Genomic DNA, 24,540 nt, shown 5'->3' on the forward strand with positions numbered 1-24,540 from the left:
GAGCCTACAGGGTGACAGGGCTGTGCGCCAAATCTGGGGTATGGAAGCCTAGCTCCCAGCGCTACCAAGCAGTGGGTTGACCCTCGGTGCACTGCACCATTGAGGGTAGAACAAAGCCGCACGCTGGGGGACCGGGATAGCCGTCTCCCAGTGCGGTGATGGAATTTATCTACTAATGCACCAGGGGGAAAGTCCAACACTAACCAGACTGCGGGGCTAGGGGAGCCCAGCGCTGAGCACCAGGTACAGTAAGATAAAGTGATGTTATAAAGGTGTGTGTAGCACTGAGCCAGAAGAGCAGACCTGAGCCGCAGTCTGTGAAAGCCTGCTGCAGGACACAGGCTCAGAGGGTTTGAACTGTGTGGAAAGTATATTTCAAATGAAAATATGAATGTATTTAAGAAAAAATGCACTTGCCTTACTCCCTGGTGGTCTAGGGGGAATCCATGGGTTGCTGGGACCCCCGGACCACCTCCTGTGGTCAGAAGACTCATCAGGGACCTTGGTTGCCCATCTCTGGAGCTTGGTTTCATGCTAGGATGGTGAGCTAGCACCGTTAGCAGATTCCTGGAAGACTGTTTGAGGGAACCTTCGCCCCTCTCCAGACATGCCAGCATCTGGACTGTTCCCAACACCTTAGGTGGGCTTAGACCACTCTCCACTGTCCATTTAGAACAATGCTAAAAGGTGATCATGCCTTAGGGATGCATGCCACATGCACATAAGCTGATTGGGGAAAAAAATCACAGGGTGGAACTAATCCAGTTGTATGGTGTATTGGCTTGAGATAAAAAGGAGGCATGCGTGCCTCAGAAGTATACCTCTGTGACATCAAGAAAAATTGTACGGTTGTTAACATCTGTATGCTGCATTCTCCTCGCCAGATGGAAAAGTATTTTTAAGGCTATTTGAGCAGTAAACATCTTACCTTAAAGAAGACTGCCTTTCATCTTGTGACAAACCGGAATGTGACACATGTGGTCCCTTTCTCCGGCTGTTCTGGGGTAAGTCCAGTGCCTCCAAGCTCTGCCCTCTGCCAAATACCGTGCAGGGCCTGGTCCAGGTCAGTGACCAGTGGGAGTCAACTGGCACTAGTCAGGTGGTGTGTCAGCAGCATGTCTACGCATACACAGCAGCAAGTGGCATCAGACGACGGTGGTAGGAGCCTGAGCAGAAATGTGATTTCAGGTGCCGTGGTGAAGAAACCTGGTGGTGGCAGCAAATAGCCACCCACTGTGTAGTGGGTGGAGTCTAACAGGCAGCTACTGATGGTAACAGGGAATCCCTTATTGGACCAGGCACTGCGAGAGCCAAAACCAATCTCTGATCGCATGGCATGGGCAGTGGGGTGCATCCGGTCACAGATATTGATGTCATAGCGGTTAGATAATCCCATGCAGCTTTTCAGTAACCAGGATTTAAGAAGCAGGAGTTACTACGGAGAGATGCAACTGCAGTTTAGGATAACATGCAGGATGGCTCGTCTATAGCAGAATGTCCAAGGATGACCTTGCAGCAGTGTGGAAAAAAAAAAAGGTGTAGAGAACCCTCTCAATGCATCCAAAATCACCATGAGGGCAGCGCTTGTGAGCTTGGATGAGTCAAACCAGACGTGTAGGAAAGCGCTGATGGCGGCAACACCCATGAGGACAACCCAGCAGCAGACCTTAATCCGGACCTGGTGAGATCTCCAAGCCCAGCTCTCTCTCACAGAAGCCATGTTTCTTAACATTTCCAAGCAGGGCAGGATTCGTAACGCCCCCTGGGGGTAGAACAGAGACCCTAGCGGATCAGTTTTCAGAATTAGGAGAAAGGGCAATAGAGCATGCTTATTATCTGGATGTGGCATGAGGAGCGGGCACAACAGGCCATGGTGCTGAGAACCATTGCCAGTTGATCAGGATGTCAAGGATTTGCCAAGTTTGCAGACAGTGTTGGGGACATTGATGGACATTTACAAGTGTTTGAAAGGACTAGCAAACTTGATGATTTGCACAAGCAGGAGTGTGTAAGACACCTAGTGTGCACTCTACATGGAGAGGCACAGAAGGCCTATCGAGGAGCAGACACTGAAGACTGTGGCAATTATGACCAAGTCATAAGGTCCAAAGATACTTGATAACTTCCTACAAGAAAACGTTCCGGGACTTGGCCAAGATCCCTAGAAGCACCCCCTTGAGCAGTTCGCCACCCAGCTGCGACAGTATGTGGTGAGTGAAGGGATCTGAAGCCACCACATGGGACACACTGAACAACCTGATTTGTTGGGAGCAGTTTTATCACAAGTGCCCTCCAGAGGTGAAGGAGTGGGTGCTAGACTAGGAGCCACCCAACTTAAAGGTGGCATCCCAGCTAGCCGACATATATGTAGTAATTAGGTCACATGGACAGACGCATCGGTCCGGCAGCCAACCCCAAAAGACTGTACAATTAGTGGGACATCCCTCTCCTGATCATCTCCCCACAAAACAAGCAAGCATCTTCCAACCAGGATGCTATTGGCCGGCAACTGCTTGACTGGAGAAGAAGTGTTACAGCTGTATGAAAATCGGACATCTGAGGATGAACGGTCTCACACCCGAAGTTCGTCAGACTCATGCCCCAAATCAGAGTACTGGAGCCCGGCTTACTAGATAATGTGTGGAGGTGAGCAAAAAAAAAAAAAGAGAGACTATTCCTACACCAGTCTGATGGAGTGTGACAAGAACCAGACGGACTCTATGAAGAGTGACCTGCATGGCCAAGGGGGCACCACCAAAGTATTTGGGGGCAACTGTAGTTGGTCCTAGTGCGGTCCCTGCAGGCCTAAGCCCAAGGGACTCTGGGACCTCAATGACCTTTGTAAGCCCCCACCTTATTGATCCTGCAGAGTATTGCAGGATCACACTGTCAAAGTGAACATGGCAGATGGAATGGAGTGAGAGGTGCCCATGGCAAGTCTACCTTGACTGGGGAGATGGCCAAGAGTTGCAAGATGTTGCTATCATGGACGGTCTCCCAACTGATGTGGTCCTGGGAAATTATCTTGGCAGTGGAATCGTTACTGCCTTTGAAAAAGCTGCCAGACTACACCAATCTACACCAGCACAGCCCAGCCCAGAGGAAAAGACCACAGAGGCTAGGTCAGAACATCTTCCCAGCAAGACTTAAGCCTCTAGTATGCCTATGAGCCCTAGCAATGCACCCTAGGGGTGCCCAATAATGCTCCTGTCCCAAGTGGTTTGCCAACTACAGTGGTGAGTACGATTGACCACATTGACTTCTCTGCGGTTTACCCCAAACAAACTGACCTTCGCAATCCCAACCTAGAACCCCCCTGTGACAGGACGGTACCGTACGAAAGCACTCGCCGCTTTTGCATCTCGTTGACTGCGCACAGATTGGAAGGTCAAGTCACACGAGGCCTGACCACATAGGGGATTCCCGCTTACCGTCAGTAACCGCCTGTTACTGACTCCACCCACTGCGTTGTGGGCGGGTTTATGCTGCCACAACCAAACTCCTAACCTGCCGTGGCGTTTGGAACCACGGTTCTGCTCTGTATGTGCCGACGCACTGCCTTACCACACTTGTGTGGTGTTGACGAATCCCCACAAGCCGCTTGCTAGGTCTCTACCGGTAGCTGGCGAAAGGCGGAGCTTGGAGACGCTAGGTGCTTCCCTGGACAGCCGGAGGACAGGGCTAGGTTTGGCCTAACCCTGTTGGTCACAAGATGAAGCAGTCTTCTTGAGGCAAAGATGTTTATTGCTCAATAACCTTTAAAAAGGCTCCTCCTTATTGCTAGGGGCAACAGCATACAATCAGATGTCTTCAGCAGAATAAGATGGAATAATACTACTACAACTCTGGAGGCACGCAGGTCTCCTTTTTATGTCAGTTTTCCACACAGTACCACAGGGGGGTAAGCCCTCCCTGTCTTCTCCAACCAATCAGGTTATTTTACAAAATACCAATAAATTACATTTTACAAGGATATAAGTGCAATAAAACAATATCCTCCTTCCTGTCACCCAGACAACGTTTGGTATCAGATTAACATTCACTATTGATAAATTTATCACATATCTTCAAAATACAGATGTTTCTGGTCATTCACATCTCCAGGCAATCCCAGTGTTTAAGATTACAACAGGAATGGCTACAATACAAACAAATGGTCTTCCTTCCTTTATCTGCCATTCAGGGATCGTATATCAAATCGCCTACATGAAACAGATTCCAAGCCCATAGACCCAGTGATTAGCATCTCTCTCTAAGGAACTTACACATCAAAAGTTATTGTCCTTCACACCTCGCTGCTAGGACAGGGCCCTTAGCATGCCACTTCCTATTTCCAGAGGATAAGAGATGCTTATTCAGACATCTATAGTAACTGCATTTTTCCTTTAAATACATTTCATTTAAACACGTGTTTCCCTTTAAATATACACCAAGCCTGTCTTGAATATAAAATAAATACATTTACACATGTCTTCCTGCAATGGTGCACAGAGCACTACATATGACATGTTAAAACACATCATTCAACAAACTTTTAAACAGTCCACAACATGGCGCTGGGCACGAGGGTTAACCCCTTCACTGCCACAGACGCCATTACACGTGTGGCTGGCTAGTCTCTCCGGCCACATTCCTTCCCCCCCATTCAAGCGGGTCAACCAGGGACCCATGTCCCAACGATTTGGGTCCTGGTCCCGCAGTCCCTTGTGTTGAAGGGGACGCTACCTAGGGTGTGTAGGCTCCGGCCTAGACAGTTCATCCATAGTGCAGTGGGCCTCTCTTCGTGAGTGCACAATGTTCAAATAGTCCACCTGAAGTCCACGTGCAAGGCTCCACCACAAAAGTCTGTCCAATTTCCCCAAGGTAGGTTGCCGCCACCTAACGGGTAGGTGGTAAGTCACCACGGTGGGGGGCCGGTTACAAACAAGTGCCACCCAAGGTGTCCCAATCGTGGCATACCCCACCTCCCACAATAGCAGTATACTGCTCAACCAGGCCACAGGGTGCTCCTGCCCATATGGCTCTTTCTGGCCCGGTACAGCTCCCAGTCCGTGCAGTGGCGCAATAGTTCGTAATACACAGTCCTGGTCAAGAATGTGCGCCATCAGCACTGGAGCGGGTACCCGAGCCTCCTTCAATGACTGGAATGCCAACTCGCAAGCGGGTGCAAAGTCCACTGACTTGGGAATGCCCTTCCTAGCCATCTCTGTCAAGGGGTTCACTACAGGACTAAAGTCAATGACAACATGTCCGTAGGGCCTTACAGGTTCTAAGGTCAGTACCGGTCTGGGTGATGTGGGCCGGGGACAGCCTCTGGTTGCCTCCACCCCCTCTGGGTTGGGCCTACCCCTGTCTCCTCCCACATGGTGCCCCAGGCACTGCACCTTCGTCATACCTATCTGGCAACTGTCTGCCCGAACTGTCAGACCTGCCCTCCAATCCTCTTCTGTCGACCTATGACTCGGGAGCTGTGAGGGAGAAATAGCGCCAGTGTGCTGAGGGAGATGGCTCCGCCCCTTATTCGGCAGACTTTTCTCCCGCTTATTAATGGATTCTGTCAGGGGTATTTATCACATATATAGCCTCTGTGGCTATATATTGTGATATATTTGCCAGCCAAGGTGTTTTTATTGCTGCTCAGGGCGGCGCCCCCCCCCAGCGCCCTGCACCCTTAGTGACCGGAGTGTGAAGTGTGTATGAGGAGCAATGGCGCACAGCTGCAGTGCTGTGCGCTACCTTGGTGATGACTAAAGTCTTCTGCCGCCGATTTTCCGGACCTATTCTTGCTTCTGGCTCTGTAAGGGGGACGGCGGCGCGGCTCCAGGAACGAACAACAAGGCCAGTTCCATGCGGTCGATCCCTCTGGAGCTAATGGTGTCCAGTAGCCTAAGAAGCCCAAGCTAGCTGCAAGCAGGTAGGTTCGCTTCTTCTCCCCTTAGTCCCTCGGTGCAGTGAGCCTGTTGCCAGCAGGTCTCACTGTAAAATAAAAAACCTAACATATACTTTCTTTCTAGAAGCTCAGGAGAGCCCCTAGTGTGCATCTAGCTCGGCCGGGCACAAAAATCTAACTGAGGCTTGGAGGAGGGTCATAGTGGGAGGAGCCAGTGCACACCAGGTGACCTAAAGCTTTCTTTAGTTGTGCCCAGTCTCCTGCGGAGCCGCTATTCCCCATGGTCCTTTCGGAGTTCCCAGCATCCACTAGGACGTTAGAGAAACACACAATACACTCCTCCCCCATGAAAAAACAAAAAGGAAGAGAAGTACAGTAGCAACATAGGATGCACAGTACTTACTGGTTGGGGGAGGGCTGCTCAGGCCTGGATGTGGCTCCTCCTCTGCCACCTCCTCCTTCACTTCACTGGACAGCAGCCTTTGAGGGCGCAGTCTTTGATCATGGTGGCGCTGACGTTCTGTGAGAAAAAACAACAATTACTGCACAGTACTGTACAGTATATCAATAGGGCAAGGGCCGTCGGGAGCTGTTTTTTATTTTCAATTTAAACACTCTGTAATGCGGAACGGTGCCGGACTGTCCAGCAATGTCTGCTTCCCCATCAGCCTCCTGTCCGTTCCCGGCATCACTGTCCTAATTCCTGATCCCGGCACCTCTGTTTCTCTGGCGGATGGCTGCACTACCACTGTGGGCATTACGCGCGCGCAATGGGCACTACCACTGTGGGCATTGCGTGCGCAAGGGGCACTACCACTGTGGGCATTGCGGGCGCAAGGGGCACTACCACTGTGGGCATTGTGTGTGTGTGTGTGTGTGTGTGTGTGTAAGGGGCACTACTACTGTGGGCAGTGTGTGTAAGGGGCACTACTACTGTGGGCATTGTGTGTGTGTGTGTGTAAGGGGCACTACTACTGTGGGCATTGTGTGTGTGTGTGTGTGTGTGTGTGTGTGTGTGTGTAAGGGGCACTACCACTGTGGGCATTGTGTGTGTGTGTAAGGGGCACTACCACTGTGGGCATTGTGTGTGTCTAAGGGGCACTACCACTGTGGGCATTGTGTGTGTCTAAGGGGCACTACCACTGTGGGCATTGTGTGTGTCTAAGGGGCACTACCACTGTGGGCATTGTGTGTGTCTAAGGGGCACTACCACTGTGGGCATTGTGTGTGTCTAAGGGGCACTACCACTGTGGGCATTGTGTGTGTGTGTAAGGGGCACTACCACTGTGGGCATTGTGTGTGTCTAAGGGGCACTACCACTGTGGGCATTGTGTGTGTCTAAGGGGCACTACCACTGTGGGCATTGTGTGTGTCTAAGGGGCACTACCACTGTGGGCATTGTGTGTGTCTAAGGGGCACTACCACTGTGGGCATTGTGTGTGTCTAAGGGGCACTACCACTGTGGGCATTGTGTGTGTCTAAGGGGCACTACCACTGTGGGCATTGTGTGTGTCTAAGGGGCCCTACCACTGTGGGCATTGTGTGTGTGTCTAAGGGGCCCTACCACTGTGGGCATTGTGTGTGTGTCTAAGGGGCCCTACCACTGTGGGCATTGTGTGTGTGTCTAAGGGGCCCTACCACTGTGGGCATTGTGTGTGTGTAAGGGGCCCTACCACTGTGGGCATTGTGTGTGTGTGTGTGTGTGTGTGTGTGTGTGTGTGTAAGGGGCCCTACCACTGTGGGCATTGTGTGTGTGTGTAAGGGGCCCTACCACTGTGGGCAGTGTGTGTGTGTAAGGGGCCCTACCACTGTGGGCAGTGTGTGTGTGTGTAAGGGGCCCTACCACTGTGGGCATTGTGTGTGTGTAAGGGGCCCTACCACTGTGGGCAGTGTGTGTGTGTAAGGAGCCCTACCACTGTGGGCATTGTGTGTGTGTGTAAGGGGCCCTACCACTGTGGGCATTGTGTGTGTGTGTGTGTGTGTGTGTGTGTAAGGGGCCCTACCACTGTGGGCATTGTGTGTGTGTGTAAGGGGCCCTACCACTGTGGGCATTGTGTGTGTGTGTAAGGGGCACTACCACTGTGGGCATTGTGTGTGTGTAAGGGGCACTATTACTGTGGGCATTGTGTGTATAAGGGGCCCTACCACTGTGGGCATTGTGTGTGTGTGTAAGGGGCACTACCACTGTGGGCATTGTGTGTGTGTGTAAGGGGCACTACTACTGTGGGCATTGTGTGTGTGTGTGTGTGTGTGTGTAAGGGGCACTACTACTGTGGGAATTGTGTGTGTAAGGGGCACTACTACTGTGGGCATGTGTGTATGTGTAAGGGGCACTACTACTGTGGGCATTGTGTGTGTAAGGGGCACTACTACTGTGGGCATTGTGTGTGTAAGGGGCACTACTGTGGGCATTGTGTGTGTGTGTGTAAGGGGCACTACTACTGTGGGCATTGTGTGTGTAAGGGGCACTACTACTGTGGGCATTGTGTGTAAGGGGCACTACTACTGTGGGCATTGTGTGTGTGTGTGTGTGTGTGTGTGTGTGTGTGTGTGTGTGTGTAAGGGGCACTACTACTGTGGGCAGTGTGTGTGTGTGTGTGTGTGTGTGTGTGTGTGTAAGGGGCACTACTACTGTGGGCAGTGTGTGTGCGCGCAAGGGGCACGACTACTGTGGGCATTGTGTGTGTGTAATGGGCACTATAACTGTGGGCAATGTGTGTGCGCGCAATGGGCACGACTACTGTGGGCATTGGGTGTGTGTAATGGGCACTATTACTGTGGGCATTGTGTGTGTGTAAGGGGCACTATTACTGTGGGCATTGTGTGTGTGTGTAAGGGGCACTATTACTGTGGGCATTGTGTGTGTAAGGAGCACTATTACTGTGGGCATTGTGCGTGTGTAAGGGGCACTACTACTGTGGGCATTGGGTGTATAAGGGGCACTACTACTGTGGGCATTGGGTGTGTGTGTAAGGGGCACCATTACTGTGGGCATTGTGTGTGTATGTGTAAGGGGCACTACTACTGTGTGTGTGTGTGTAAGGGGCACTACTACTGTGGGCATTGTGTGTGTGTAAGGGGCACTACCACTGTGGGCATTGTGTGTGTGTGTAAGGGGCACTACCACTGTGGGCATTGTGTGTGTGTAAGGGGCACTACCACTGTGGGCATTGTGTGTGTGTGTGTGTAAGGGGCACTACCACTGTGGGCATTGTGTGTGTGTAAGGGGCACTACCACTGTGGGCATTGTGTGTATGTAAGGGGCACTACCACTGTGGGCATTGTGTGTGTGTGTAAGGGGCACTACCACTGTGGGCATTGTGTGTGTGTAAGGGGCACTACCACTGTGGGCATTGTGTGTGTGTAAGGGGCACTACTAGTGTGTGTGTGTGTGTGTGTGTGTGTGTGTGTGTGTAAGGGGCACTACTACTGTGTGTGTGTGTGTAAGGGGCACTACTACTGTGTGTGTGTGTAAGGGGCACTACTACTGTGTGTGTGTGTGTAAGGGGCACTACTACTGTGGGCAGTGTGTGTGTGTGTGTGTGTGTGTGTGTGTAAGGGGCACAACTACTGTGTGCATTGTGTGTATAAGGGGCACTACTACTGTGGGCATTGGGTGTGTGTAAGGGGCACTACTACTGTGGGCATTTTGTGTGTGTAAGGGGCACTACTACTGTGGGCAGTGTGTGTATAAGGGGCACTACTACTGTGGGCATTGTGCGTGTGTGTGTGTGTGTGTGTGTGTAAGGGGCACTACTACTGTGGGCAGTGTGTGTGTGTAAGGGGCACTACTACTGTGGGCAGTGTGTGTATAAGGGGCACTACTACTGTGGGCAGTGTGTGTGTGTAAGGGGCACTACTACTGTGGGCATTGTATGTGTGTGTGTGTGTGAGTGTAAGGGGCACTACTACTGTGGGCAGTGTGTGTGCGTAAGGGGCACTACTACTGTGGGCAGTGTGTGTGCGTAAGGGGCACTACTACTGTGGGCAGTGTGTGTGCGTAAGGGGCACTACTACTGTGGGCAGTGTGTGTGTGTGTGTGTGTGTGTGTGTAAGGGGCACTACTACTGTGGGCATTGTGTGTGTGTGTAAGGGGCACTACTACTGTGGGCATTACGCGCATAAGGGGCACTACTACTGTGGGCATTGTGTGTGTAAGGGGCACTACCACTGTGGGCATTGTGTGTGTGTGTGTGTGTGTGTGTGTGTAAGGGGCACTACTACTGTGGGCATTGTGTGTGTGTAAGGGGCACTACTACTGTGGGCATTACGCGCATAAGGGGCACTACTACTGTGGGCATTGTGTGTGTAAGAGGCACTACCACTGTGGGCATTGTGTGTGTGTGTGTGTGTGTGTGTGCGCGCGCGCAAGGGGCACTACCACTGTGGGCATTGTGTGTGTCTAAGGGGCACTACCACTGTGGGCATTGTGTGTGTCTAAGGGGCACTACCACTGTGGGCATTGTGTGTGTCTAAGGGGCACTACCACTGTGGGCATTGTGTGTGTGTAAGGGGCACTACCACTGTGGGCATTGTGTGTGTGTGTGTGTGTGTAAGGGGCCCTACCACTGTGGGCATTGTGTGTGTGTAAGGGGCCCTACCACTGTGGGCATTGTGTGTGTGTAAGGGGCCCTACCACTGTGGGCATTGTGTGTGTGTAAGGGGCCCTACCACTGTGGGCAGTGTGTGTGTAAGGAGCCCTACCACTGTGGGCATTGTGTGTGTGTGTGTAAGGGGCCCTACCACTGTGGGCATTGTGTGTGTGTGTGTGTGTAAGGGGCCCTACCACTGTGGGCATTGTGTGTGTGTGTAAGGGGCCCTACCACTGTGGGCATTGTGTGTGTGTAAGGGGCACTACTACTGTGGGCATTGTGTGTGTGTGTAAGGGGCACTACTAGTGTGTGTAAGGGGCACTACTACTGTGTGTGTGTGTGTGTGTGTGTGTGTGTGTGTGTGTGTAAGGGGCACTACTACTGTGTGTGTGTGTAAGGGGCACTACTACTGTGTGTGTGTGTGTAAGGGGCACTACTACTGTGGGCAGTGTGTGTGTGTGTGTGTGTGTGTGTGTGTGTGTAAGGGGCACTACTACTGTGTGCATTGTGTGTATAAGGGGCACTACTACTGTGGGCATTGGGTGTGTGTAAGGGGCACTACTACTGTGGGCATTTTGTGTGTGTAAGGGGCACTACTACTGTGGGCAGTGTGTGTATAAGGGGCACTACTACTGTGGGCATTGTGCGTGTGTGTGTGTGTGTGTGTGTGTGTGTGTGTGTGTGTGTGTAAGGGGCACTACTACTGTGGGCAGTGTGTGTGTGTAAGGGGCACTACTACTGTGGGCAGTGTGTGTATAAGAGGCACTACTACTGTGGGCATTGGGTGTGTGTAAGGGGCACTACTACTGTGGGCATTGTATGTGTGTGTGTGTGTGTGTGAGTGTAAGGGGCACTACTACTGTGGGCAGTGTGTGTGTGTGTGTAAGGGGCACTACTACTGTGGGCATTGTGTGTATAAGGGGCACTACTACTGTGGGCAGTGTGTGTGCGTAAGGGGCACTACTACTTTGGGCATTGTGTGTGTGTGTGTGTGTGTGTGTGTAAGGGGCACTACTACTGTGGGCATTGTGTGTGTGTAAGGGGCACTACTACTGTGGGCATTACGCGCATAAGGGGCACTACTACTGTGGGCATTGTGTGTGTAAGGGGCACTACCACTGTGGGCATTATGTGTGTGTGTAAGGGGCACTACTACTGTGGGCATTGTGTGTGTGTAAGGGGCACTACTACTGTGGGCATTACGCGCATAAGGGGCACTACTACTGTGGGCATTGTGTGTGTAAGAGGCACTACCACTGTGGGCAGTGTGTGTGTGTGTGTGTGTGTGCGCGCGCAAGGGGCACTACCACTGTGGGCATTGTGTGTGCAAGGGGCACTACCACTGTGGGCATTGTGTGTGCAAGGGGCACTACCACTGTGCGCATTGTGTGTGCAAGGGGCACTATTACTGTGGGCATTGTGTGTGTGTGTAAGGGGCACTACTACTGTGGGCATTGCACGCGTAAGGGGCACTACTACTGTGGGCATTGTGTGTATAAGGGGCACTACTACTGTGGGCATTGTGTGTGTGTAAGGGGCACTACCACTCTGGGCATTGTGTGTGTGTAAGGGGCACTACCACTGTGGGCATTGTGTGTGTAAGGGGCACTACCACTGTGGGCATTGTGTGTGTGTGTAAGGGGCACAACTACTGTGGGCATTGTGTGTGTGTGTGTGTAAGGGGCACTATTACTGTGGGCATTGTGTGTGTGTGTGTGTAAGGGACACTACTACTGTGGGCATTGTGTGTGTAAGGGTCACTACTGTGTGGCACAATGTGTAAAAAAAATAAACCCCACACACGCAAACACACACACACGGGCCCCTCCCATGAATAAACCCCACACATATTCACCGCCAGGATGAGGGGGGGGAACCCACCACAATACACCCCCCCCCCCCCTCCCCCCCCATGAATAAGCCTCACACATTTCCACTGACAATAGCCACCCCACCTGAATAAACCCACAAATTGCCACCAACAGGATAGGTTAAGAAAAAAAAAACACACACACACACACACACAATCACCTCCCACCCCCATGACTCAAAACCGGGAACCCCCCCCCCCCCCAACAAAAAAACAAACAACACAATAGCAACCCTAATGAATAACCCCACACATTTCCACCGAAGGGGTAAACACCTCCACACACACACACACACACACACACACACACACACACAATAGCCCCCCTAGCCATTAATAAACCCAAACATTTCCACCAACATGGTAAGAAACAAAAAGAAACAAACACACAATACACCCCTCCCCCATGAAAAAACAAAAAGGAAGAGAAGTACAGTAGCAACATAGGATGCACAGTACTTACTGGTTGGGGGAGGGCTGCTCAGGTCTGGATGTGGCTCCTCCTCTGCCACCTCCTCCTTCACTTCACTGGGCAGCAGCCTTTGAGGGCGCAGTCTTTGATCATGGTGGCGCTGACGTTCTGTGAGAAAAAACAACAATTACTGCACAGTACTGTACAGTATATCAATAGGGCAAGGACCGTCGGGAGCTGTTTATTTTAAATTTAAACACTAATGCGGAGCGGTGCCGGACTGTCCAGCAATGTCTGCTTCCCCATCAGCCTCCTGTCCGTTCCCGGCATCACTGTCCTGATTCCTGATCCCGGCACCTCCTGTTTCTCTGGCGGATGGCTGCACTACCACTGTGGGCATTGCGCGCGCAAGGGGCACTACCACTGTGGGCATTGCGTGCGCAAGGGGCACTACCACTGTGGGCATTGCGCGTGCGCAAGGGGCACTACCACTGTGGGCATTACACACACAAGGGGCACTACCACTGTGGGCATTACGCACGCAAGGGGCACTACCACTGTGGGCATTATTACCGTGAGCATTGTGTGTGTAAGGGAAACTACTACTGTATGCCGTGTAGTATGAATCAGGGGCACTACATGTGGTGTAATGTGCTGACCAGGATCAGGTAAAAACCGTTCTGGAATCTGCAGCTGAGCAGCTAAGCGCTGGGGCGGGGGGGGGGGGGGCTTTCACTGGGTCCAGGGGTGAAAGGGGGGTCTGTCCAAGCTATTAGCAAGGGGGGTTATTGTCGGTTCAATTTGTCACTTGGTCTGTGGTGGACGTGTCAGTGTAAGCTGTCACGGGAGGGGGAGGGGGGGGGGGGATTTGGCATACACTGACTGAATGGGGGGATTGTTTGTGGAACGGGGGTCGCTAACCAGTGCCTTGCTTAGAACCCCATGAGGTCTTAATCCGCCTCCTAGTTCAGGAGCTGGCATACCCTGGAGACCGGACTGGAACGTACTGAACTGGAACTAGAGTCAGGCTGGAGCTGCCTGTACAACTGGACCGGATTAGAACCGGCAGGTGGTACTAGCAATGTACTCAGCGTGCAGACTGGTTTGTAACATTAGCACAGGGAATATGAACACCAGTAAGTGCAGGAGTCTGGAGCAGATACAGCAGAACTGGGACTTGGAAGTATAGTAACCTCTGAATATCTGACTCAGAGTCTGAGTTACAGATGCTTGAACCCAGTCTGGAAGTAGCCGAGCCAGTTAGAAACACTGTCATCTTGGGACGCTGGAAGTTAGAGTCAGCAGTGCTGGGAATACAGGGGTTAATTGCAGTCCAGACTCAGGATCTTTCTGCAGCACAACAGATTATTCTGCAGGACTATGAGACAGGAAACAGGTATGTGTGTCTAACAGAGGAGCTCAGCTGAGCAGAATACTAAAGTCTGTGGTAGGAGTGCTTCTTGGGCAGGGAAACCCACAATGCAGGGACAGAAGTAAGCAGGCCACTGAAGTCTTCTAAATACAGGGCCAGGACAGAAGATTAGCTTTCTGCAACAAGATCTGGGGTAGCCGATTGTCGCACAGGGAATACACAAGGCAATGCTACTCCTTGCTCTGGCAATCAGTGGGAGTCCTCACAGGGAATACACAAGAGCTGCAAGTCCCTGATTGGCTGCTAGTATCAGCTGAGGCAGAAGCACTCCAAGAGGAGTAATGCAGTCAGCTGACAACAACCCCCAAGATGGTGACATCAGTGCATGAGATTCGAACACTGGGAAAGCAGGAAGACGGGTGGCAGAGGTAAGTAACACAAACAATGTTCCAGAGCGTGATACTGTTTTTGCTAGTTTTTAAGTAAACAAATAATTCCACAGAACAGAAACAAAAGAAATCCTAAAGTCATAAGAAAATAAAAAAAAAAAAAAAAAGCCCTCACAATAATCCCCATGAAAAACCCCCCACACATTGCCACCGACTGGGTAAAGAAAAACACACAATAGCACCTCCCATCCCCCATAGAAAAAAAAAAAAAAACACAAAAGGAATAGAAGTACAGTAGTAATACACGATGCACAGTACTTACTGGCTGGGGGAGGGCTACGACCACTGGGGCCGCCTGCCGGCTCCTCTGCCTCCTCCTCGGGGCTCTGAGATTGGCCAAACACTGTGGGGAAAAACACTGCAACATAAAAAGTTTGCCTCCAAACTTATCTGAAACAAATAAAAACCTACTATACAACGCTGTACCCTTAATAACACCATCAACACTGTACACTGGAATATGGTAAAGAGCACAGAAAGAAAGAGAGGTACAGTACAGCAGTAAGATACGATGCACAGTACTCACTGGCGGATGAAGGAATGCTGCCGCTGGGGCCTTCCGCCGACTCCTCTTCCTCCTCCTCTTGCCCCCACTGATATTGCTCCCAGCTCTGTTGCAGCAGCGTGCGGGGACGCTGGCGACGTTCTGATTTTAAGTAAACTAATTATTCCACAGAACAGATAAAAAAGAAATCCCAAATGCTTTTACCATAACGAGTAAAAAAAAAAAAAAACCCACACAATAGCCCCACACATTTACACCAACAGGGTAAAAAATACACAAAAGTCACCACGAAAAAAACCCTCCACATTCATGGTCACTGATATAAACAAAACACACAATAGGCGCCCACCCAGAGGTGCCTTTAGACCACATGGGGCCCTAAGTAAAACACTGATTTGGGGGCCCCTCTTCCTCAAACAATCCATAGCACTGTGTTATAAGGGATGGGGGACCTGCTACAATCAGTGAGAGACTGATATATACAGTAGCAGCCAGCCCCCAGACAGTGCCCCCCCCCCCCCTTACCCGATTGTCGCTGGCAGATATTACTGGATTAAAAGTAAAACAACACTGAGGGCACTTGCAGGCGCTAGAAAGAAAAGGGAGTTTATCACATGCTTGTCCACCTCCTCCCTGACTAGCAGCACTGGGACTTATCAGTAGGGGCCCCCATTCCTGCCTGGCAGCACTGGGACTTATCAGTAGGAGCCCCCATTCCTGCCTAGCAGCACTGGGACTTATCAGTAGGGGCCCCCATTCCTGCCTGGCAGTGTCTGCCAGTGTCAGGAGGAAAATAAAGAGTACTACACATAGACAAAAAGATGCAGGTGCACTATACTCACATTGCTATTCAAAACGGAAATAAATATTACAATTAAATATCAAATAAGAGGTTAGCATAGCCCTTGGAATGTTAGAGGCTGGCCCGATGAGGTGACCTGGGCGTGGGTGGGTCAGCCCATAACTTTGGCCAAATTTATGCTAACTGCCTCTTATTTGTTCATTCATGGTAATAAGTATTTACATTGTGAATAGTAATGGCTGCGCAGTGCACCTGCATCTTCTCTCTCTAGGTGCAGCGTTCTAAGTCTCAGCAAGGCAGCGGCTAGGGTGCGCAGTCTAGAGCCTCTCCCCCTATCGGTGGGACCCCCCAGGCCCTAAGCGACCGCTTTGGTTGAATAGTGATAAATTCGCTACTGGCCCCCACACATTTACGTCGACAGGATAAAAAAAAAAAATAGGATTTTAATACCTACCGTTAAATCCTTTTCTCTTAGTCCGTAGAGGATGCTGGGGACTCCAAAAGGACCATGGGGTATAGACGGGATCCGCAGGAGACATGGGCACTTTAAGACTTTAAATGGGTGTGAACTGACTCCTCCCTCTATGCCCCTCCTCCAGACCTCAGTTATAGGAACTGTGCCCAGAGGAGACGGACATTTAGAGGAAAAGGATTTTGTTAAACTAAGGGTGAGATACATACCAGCTCACACCGCAACACACCGTACAACATGGCATTTCACTAAAACCAGTTAACGGCATGAACCAACGAGATCAGCAAAAGGCTGACCCTTACCAAAACACAACCTTTGTGTAACATAAGCAATAACTATATACAATTACTGCAGATAGTGTCCGCACTGGGACGGGCGCCCAGCATCCTCTACGGACTAACAGAAAAGGATTTACTGGTAGGTATTAAAATCATATTTTCTCATGTCCTAGAGGATGCTGGGGACTCCAAAAGGACCATGGGGTTTATACCAAAGCGCCAAAGCGGGCGGGAGAGTGCGGATGACTCTGCAGCACCGATTGAGCAAACAGGAGGTCCTCATCAGCCAGGGTGTCAAACTTGTAGAACTTTGCAAAAGTGTTTGACCCTTACCAAGTAGCTGCTCGGCAAAGCTGTAAAGCCGAGACACCTCGGGCAGCCGCCCAAGAAGAGCCCACCTTCCTAGTGGAATGGGCTTTCACCGATTTCGGTAACTGCAAACCAGCCGTAGAATGAGCCTGCTGAATCGTATTACAGATCCAGCGTGCAATAGTCTGCTTAGAAGCAGGAGCGCCAACCTTGTTGGCCGCATACAGGACAAACAGTGCCTCCGTCTTCCTAACCCGAGCCGTTCTGGCTACATACATTTTCAAAGCTCTGACCACATCAAGAGACTTGGAATCAGCCAAGGCTTCAGTAGCCACAGGCACCACAATAGGTTGGTTCATGTGAAACGAAGAAACCACCTTTGGTAGAAAGTGTTGACGAGTTCTCAACTCTGCTCTATTCTCATGGAAAATCAGATAGGGGCTTTTGTGAGACAAAGCCGCCAATTCGGACACCCGCCTTGCGGACATCAAGGCCAATAGCATGACCACCTTCCAAGTGAGAAATTTCAACTCTACCTTTTGTAAAGGTGCAAACCAATGTGACGTAAGGAACTGTAATACCACATTAAGGTCCCACTGTGCCACAGGGGCACAAACGGAGGTTGGATGTGTAGCACGCCCTTCACAAAAGTCTGTACTTCTGGAAGTGAGGCTAATTCCCTTTGAAAGAAAATTGATAAGGCCGACACCTGCAATTTAATGGAGCCTAACTTCAAGCCCGCATCCACACCTGCTGAAATTCTTCTGTAGGAGCCTTCTTGGATTCACACCAAGACACATTTTCTCCAAATACAGTGATAATGCTTTGCCGTTACCTCCTTTCTAGCTTTGAGTAGAGTGGGGATGACTTCCCCGGGAATACCCTTCCTAGCTAGAATTTGGCGTTCAACCGCCATGCCGTCAAACGCAACTGCGGTAAGTCCTGGAACACACACAGCCCTTGCTGTAACAGATCCTCTCTGAGAGGAAGAGGCCAGGGTTCTCCTGTGAGTAATTCCTGAAAATCCGGATACCAGGCCCTCCGTGGCCAATCTGGAACAACGAGTATCGTCGGAACCCTTGTTCTTCTTATGATCCTTAATACCTTTGGGATGAGTGGAAGCGGAGGTAACACATAGACCGACTTAAACACCCACGGTGTCACTAGTGCGTCCACTGCTATTGCTTGAGGGTCCCTCGATCTGGAACAATATATCCGAAGCTTCTTGTTGAGGCGAGACACCATCATGTCTATTTGAGGAAGTCCCAACGACTTGTCACTTCTATAAAGGCCTCTTGATGAAGACCCCACTCTCCTGGATGGAGATCGTGTCTGCTGAGGAAGTCTGCTTCCCAGTTGTCCACTCCTGGAATGAAGGCCGCTGACAGAGCGCTTGCATGTTTTTCCGCCCAGCGAAGAATCTTGGTGGCCTCCGCCATCGGCGCTCTGCTCTTCGTTCCACCCTGGCAGTTTACGTGCGCCACGGCTGTGATGTTGTCCGACTAAATCAGGATGGGCAGGTCGCGAAGATGTTCCGCCTGTCGCAGGCCGTTGTAGATGGCCCTTAACTCTAGCACGTTTATGTGCAGACAAGCTTCCTGGCTTGACCATTTTCCCTTGAAATTTTGTCCCTGTGTGACTGCTCCCCAACCTCGGAGACTCGCGTCCGTGGTCACCAGAATCCAATCTTGGATTCCAAACCTGCGACCCTCTAGAACAGGCATTCCCAACCACGGTCCTCAAGGCACACTAACAGTGCAGGTTTTAGTGATATCCAGGCTTCAGCACAGGTGACTTAATTAGTAGCTCAGTTATTATGATTTAACCATCTGTGCTGCAGCCTGGATATCACTAAAACCTGCACTGTTGGTGTGCCTTGAGGACCGTGGTTGGGAATGCCTGCTCTAGAAGGTGAGAACTTTGGAGCCACCACAGAAGAGAAACCCTGGCCCTAGGGGACAGGCTTATCTTCCGGTTCATATGCAGATGGGACCCGGACCACTTGTCCAGCAGGTCCCACTGAAACGTTCTTGCATGGAACCTGCCAAATGGAATGGCCTCGTAGGCCGCCACCATTTTTCCCAGCACTCGAGTGCAGTGATGAATCGACACTCTTGGCGGTTTCAGAAGTTCCTTGACCATGTTCTGGATTTCCTGAGCTTTTTCCAATGGGAGAAAGATCCTCTGCAGGTTGGTGTCCAGAATCATGCCCAAAAACGATAGTCGAGTTGTCATAATCAACTGCACTTTGGTAAATTTAGGAGCCAGCCATGCTGTTGCAGCACCTGTAGGGAGAGCACAACGCTTTTCAGTAACTGCTCCTGTGATCTCGCCTTTATCAGGAGATCGTCCAAGTACGGGATAATTGTGACCCTTTCTTGCGCAGGAGCACCATCATTTCCACCATTACCTTGGAGAAAATCGTCGGGGCCGTGAAAAAGACCAAAAAGGCAACGTCTGAAATTGGTAGTGACAATCCTGAACAGCGAATCTCAGGTACGCCGGATAAGGAGGATATATGGGGACATGTAGGTACGCATCCTTTATGTCGACCGACACCATAAAATCCCCCCCTTCCAGACTGGAGATCACTGCTCGGAGAGATTCCATCTTGAATTTGAATTTTTTAAAAATAAGATTTTACTTACCGATAAATCTATTTCTCGTAGTCCGTAGTGGATGCTGGGACTCCGTAAGGACCATGGGGATATAGCGGCTCCGCAGGAGACAGGGCACAATAATAAAAGCTTTAGGATCAGGTGGTGTGCACTGGCTCCTCCCCCTATGACCCTCCTCCAATCCTCAGTTAGGATACTGTGCCCGGACGAGCGTGCATAATAAGGAAGGATATTGAATCCCGGGTAAGACTCATACCAGCCACACCAATCACACCGTACAACCTGTGATCTGAACCCAGTTAACAGTATGATAACAACGAAGGAGCCTCTGAAAAGATGGCTCACAACAAGAATAACCCGATTTTTGTAACAATAACTATGTACAAGTATTGCAGACAATCCGCACTTGGGATGGGCGCCCAGCATCCACTACGGACTACGAGAAATAGATTTATCGGTAAGTAAAATCTTATTTTCTCTGACGTCCTAGTGGATGCTGGGACTCCGTAAGGACCATGGGGATTATACCGAAGCTCCCAAACGGGCGGGAGAGTGCGGATGACCCTGCAGCACCAAATGAGAGACTCCATGTCCTCCTCAGCCAGGGTATCAAATTTGTAGAATTTAGCAAACGTGTTTGCCCCTGACCAAGTAACTGCTCAGCAAAGTTGTAAAGCCGAGACCCCTCAGGCAGTCGCCCAAGATGAGATTCCTTGTGGAATGGGCTTTTACTGATTTTGGCTGTGGCAAGCCTGCCACAGAATGTGCAAGCTGAATTGTACTACAAATCCAGCGAGCAATCGTCTGCTTAGAAGCAGGAGCACCCATCTTGTTGGGTGCATACAGGCTAAACAGCGAGTCAGATTTTCTGACTCCAGTCGTCCTGGAAACATATTTTCAGGGCCCTGACAACGTCAAGTAACTTGGAGTCCTCCAAGTCCCTAGTAGCCGTAGGTACCACAATAGGTTGGTTCATGTGAAAAACAGAAAACACCTTAAGGAGAAATTGAGGACGAGTCCTCAATTCTGCCCTGTCAGAATGAAAAATTAAGTAAGGGCTTTTATATGATAAAGCCGCCCATTCTGACACACGCCTGGCTGAAGCCAGGGCTAATAGCATCTTCACCTTCCATGTGAAATATTTTAAGTCCACAGTGGTGAGTGGATCAAACCAATGTGACTTTAGGAAACTCAAAACAACACTGAGATCCCAAGGTGCCACTGGGGGCACAAAAGGAGGCTGTATATGCAGTACCCCTTTTACAAACGTCTGAACTTCAGGCACTGAAGCCAGTTCTTTCTGGAAGAAATTCGACAGGGTCGAAATTTGAACCTTAATGGACCCTAATTTTAGGCCCATAGACAGTCCTGTTTTCAGGAAATGTAGGAAACGACCCAGTTGGAATTCCTCTGTAGGGACCTTCTTGGCCTCACACCACGCAACATATTTTCGCCAAATGCGGTGAAAATGTTTTGCGGTTACATCCTTCCTGGCTTCGACCAGGGTAGGTATGACTTCATCTGGAATGCCCTTTCAGGATCCGGCGTTCAACTGCCATGCCGTCAAACGCAGCCGCGGTAAGTCTTGGAACAGACACGGCCCCTGCTGGAGCAGGTCGTTTCTTAAAGGTAGAGGCCACGGTTCTTCCGTGAGCATCTCTTGAAGTTCCGGGTACCAAGTCCTTCTTGACCCATCCGGAACCACGAGTATCGTTCTTACTCATCTCCTTCTTATGATTCTCAGTACTTTTGGTATGAGATGCATAGGAGGGAACACATACCCTGACTGGTACACCCACAGTGTTACCAGAGCGTCCACCGCTATTGCCTGAGGGTCCCTTGACCTGGCGCAATATCGGTCTAGTTTTTTGTTCAGGCGGGACGCCATCATGTCCACCTTTGGTTTTTTCCCATCGGTTTACAATCATGTGGAAGACTTCCCGCTGAAGTCCCCACTCTCCCAGGTGGAGGTCATGCCTGCTGAGGAAGTCTGCTTCCCAGTTTTCCACTCCCGGAATTAACACTGCTGAGAGAGTGTTATCACATGATTTTTCACCCAGCGAAGAATCCTTGCAGTTTTTGCCATTTCCCTCCTGCTTCTTGTGCCGCCCTGTCTGTTTACGTGGGCGACTGCCGTGATGTTGTCCCACTGGATCAATACCGGCTGACCTTGAAGCAGAGGTCTTGCTAAGCTTAGAGCCTTGTAAATTGCCCTTAGCTCCAGTATATTTATGTGGAGAGAAGTCTCCAGACTTGATCACACTCCCTGGAAATTTTTTCCCTGTGTGACTGCTCCCCAGCCACTCAGGCTGGCATCCGTGGTCACCAGGACCCAGTCCTGAATGCCGAATCTGCGGCCCTTTCATAGATGAGCACTCTGCAGCCACCGCAGAAGAAACACCCTTGTCCTTGGAGACAGGGTTATCCGCTGATGCATCTGAAGATGCGATCCGGACCATTTTCCCAGCAGATCCCACTGAAAGGTTCTTGCGTGAAATCTACCGAATGGGATCGCTTTGTAAGAAACCACCATTTTTCACAGGACCCTTGTGCAATGATGCACTGATACTTTTCCTGGTTTTAGGAGGTTCCTGACTAGCTCGGATAACTCCCTGGCTTTCTTCTCCGGGAGAAAACATCCTTTTCTGGACTGTGTCCAGAATCATCCCTAGGAACATTAGACGTGTCGTCGGAAAAAGCTGCGATTTTGGAATATTTAGAATCCACTCGTGCTGTCGTAGAACTACTTGAGATAGTACTACTCCGACCGCCAACTGTTCTCTGGACCTTGCCTTTATCAGGAAAGCGTCCATATTTCTTTTAAAGAAGAATCATCATTTCGGCCATTACCTTGGTAAAGACCCGGGGTGCCGTGGACAATCCAAACGGCAGCGTCTGAAACTGATAGTGACAGTTCTGTACCACGAACCTGAGATACCCTTGGTGAGAAGGGCAAAATTTGGACATGTAGGTAAGCGTCCCTGATATTCAGTGACACCATATCGTCCTGGTTCGCTATCACTGCTCTGAGTGACTCCATCTTGATTTGAACCCTTGTATGTAATTGTTCAAATCTTTCAGATCTCACCGAGCCGTCTGGCTTCAGTACCACAATATAGTGTGGAATAATACCCCTTCCCTTGTTGTAGGAGGAGTACTTTGATTATCACCTGCTGGGAATACAGCCTGTGAATATTTTCCAATACTGCCTCCCTGTCGGAGGGAGACGTTGGTAAATCAGACTTCAGGAACTTGTGAGGGGGAGACGTCTCGAATTTCCAATGTACACCTGGGATACTACGTGTAGGATCCAGGAGTCCACTTGCGAGTGAGCCCACTGCGCGCTGAAACTCTTGAGATGACCCCCCACCGCACCCGAGTCCGCTTATACGGCCCCAGCGTCATGCTGCGGACTTGGCAGAAGCTGTGGAGGGCTTCTGTTCCTGGGAATGGGCTGCCTGCTGCAGTCTTTTCCCCCTTCCTCTATCCCTGGGCCGATATGACTGGCCTTTTGCCCGCTTGCCCTTATGGGGACGAAAGGACTGAGACTGAAAAGACTGTGTCCTTTTCTGCTGAGATGTGACTTGGGGTAACAAAAGTGGATTTTCCAGCTGTTGCCATGGCCACCAGGTCCGATGGACCGCCCCTTTATACGGCAATACTTCCATGTGCCGTCTGGAATCTGCCTCACCTGACCACTGTCGTGTCTTCGTCTGGCAGATATGGACATCACACTTACTCTTGATGCCAGAATGCAAATATCCCTCTGAGTATCTCGCATATATAGAAATGCATCCTTAAAATGCTCTATAGTCAATAAAATCTTGTCCCTGTCAAGGGTATCAATATTTTCAGTCAGGAAATCCGACCAAGCCCCCCCAGCGCTGCACATCCAGGCTGAGGCGATTGCTGGTCGTAGTATAACACCAGTATGTGTGTATATAGTTTTTAGGATATTTTTCAGCTTCCTATCAGCTGGCTCCTTGAGGGCGGCCGTATCTGGAGACGGTAACGCCACTTGTTTTTATAAGCGTGTGAGCGCCTTATCCACCCTAAGGTGTGTTTCCCAACTCGCCCTCACTTCTGGCGGGAAAGGGTATACCGCCAATAATTTTCTATCGGAGGAAACCCACGTATCATCACACACTTTAATTTATCTGATTCAGGAAAACTACAAGTACATTATTCCCACCCTACATAATACCCTTATTTGTGGTACTTGTAGTATCAGAAATATGTAACACCTCCTTCATTGCCCTTAACATGTAACGTGTGGCCCTAAAGGAAAATACGTTTGTTTCTTCACCGTCGACACTGAAGTCAGTGTCCGTGTCTGTGTCGACCAACTGAGGTAAATGGGCGTTTTTACAAGCCCTGACGGTGTCTGAGACGCCTGGACAGGTACTAATTTGTTTGCCGGCCGCCTCATGTCGTCAACCGACCTTGCATCGTGTTGACATTATCACGTAATTCCTAAATAAGCCATCCATTTCGGTGTCGACTCCCTAGAGAGTGACATCACCAATACCAGCAATTTGCTCCGCCTCCTCACCAACATCGTCCTCCTACATGTCGACAGACACGTACAGACACACAGCACACACACAGGGAATGCTCTGATAGAGGACAGGACCCCACTAGCCCTTTGAGGAGACAGAGGGAGAGCTTGCCAGCACACACCAAAAACGCTATAATTATACAGGGACAACCCCTTATACAAGTGTTTTCCCTTATAGCATTTTCACATATGTAATCATATCGCCAAATAAGTGCCCCCCCCTCTCTGTTTTAACCCTGTTTCTGTAGTGCAGTGCAGGGGAGAGCCTGGGAGCCTTCCTCACAGCAGAGCTGAGCAGGAAAATGGCGCCGTGTGCTGAGGAGAATAGGCCCCGCCCCCTACAACGGCGGGCTCTTCTCCCGGAGTTTGTGAGATCTGGCAGGGGTTAAATACATCCATATAGCCTCAAGGGC

The 24,540-nt window shown here is 50.4% G+C and overlaps 1 protein-coding gene across 6 annotated transcripts in view; it reads right to left on the reverse strand.

Moving 5' to 3' along the window:
* Window positions 1-24,540, reverse strand: part of LOC134935858 (zinc-binding protein A33-like) — a 45,942-nt gene that overhangs the window by 3,968 nt on the left and 17,434 nt on the right. For 4 of the 6 annotated variants that reach the window (XM_063930684.1, XM_063930682.1, XM_063930685.1 and 1 more), the window contains 4 exons: window positions 15,112-15,246; window positions 14,848-14,928; window positions 12,816-12,932; window positions 6,294-6,410 (listed from right to left, as the gene is read on the reverse strand). In XM_063930684.1, coding sequence (XP_063786754.1) covers window positions 6,294-6,410; window positions 12,816-12,932; window positions 14,848-14,928; window positions 15,112-15,246 — 450 coding nt within the window. The remainder of the gene's footprint in view (window positions 1-6,293; window positions 6,411-12,815; window positions 12,933-14,847; window positions 14,929-15,111; window positions 15,247-24,540) is intronic. The other 2 variants (XM_063930683.1, XM_063930687.1) reach the window with 1 other exon arrangement.

Source organism: Pseudophryne corroboree, chromosome 6, assembly GCF_028390025.1.
Source record: "Pseudophryne corroboree isolate aPseCor3 chromosome 6, aPseCor3.hap2, whole genome shotgun sequence".
NCBI lineage: Eukaryota > Metazoa > Chordata > Amphibia > Anura > Myobatrachidae > Pseudophryne > Pseudophryne corroboree.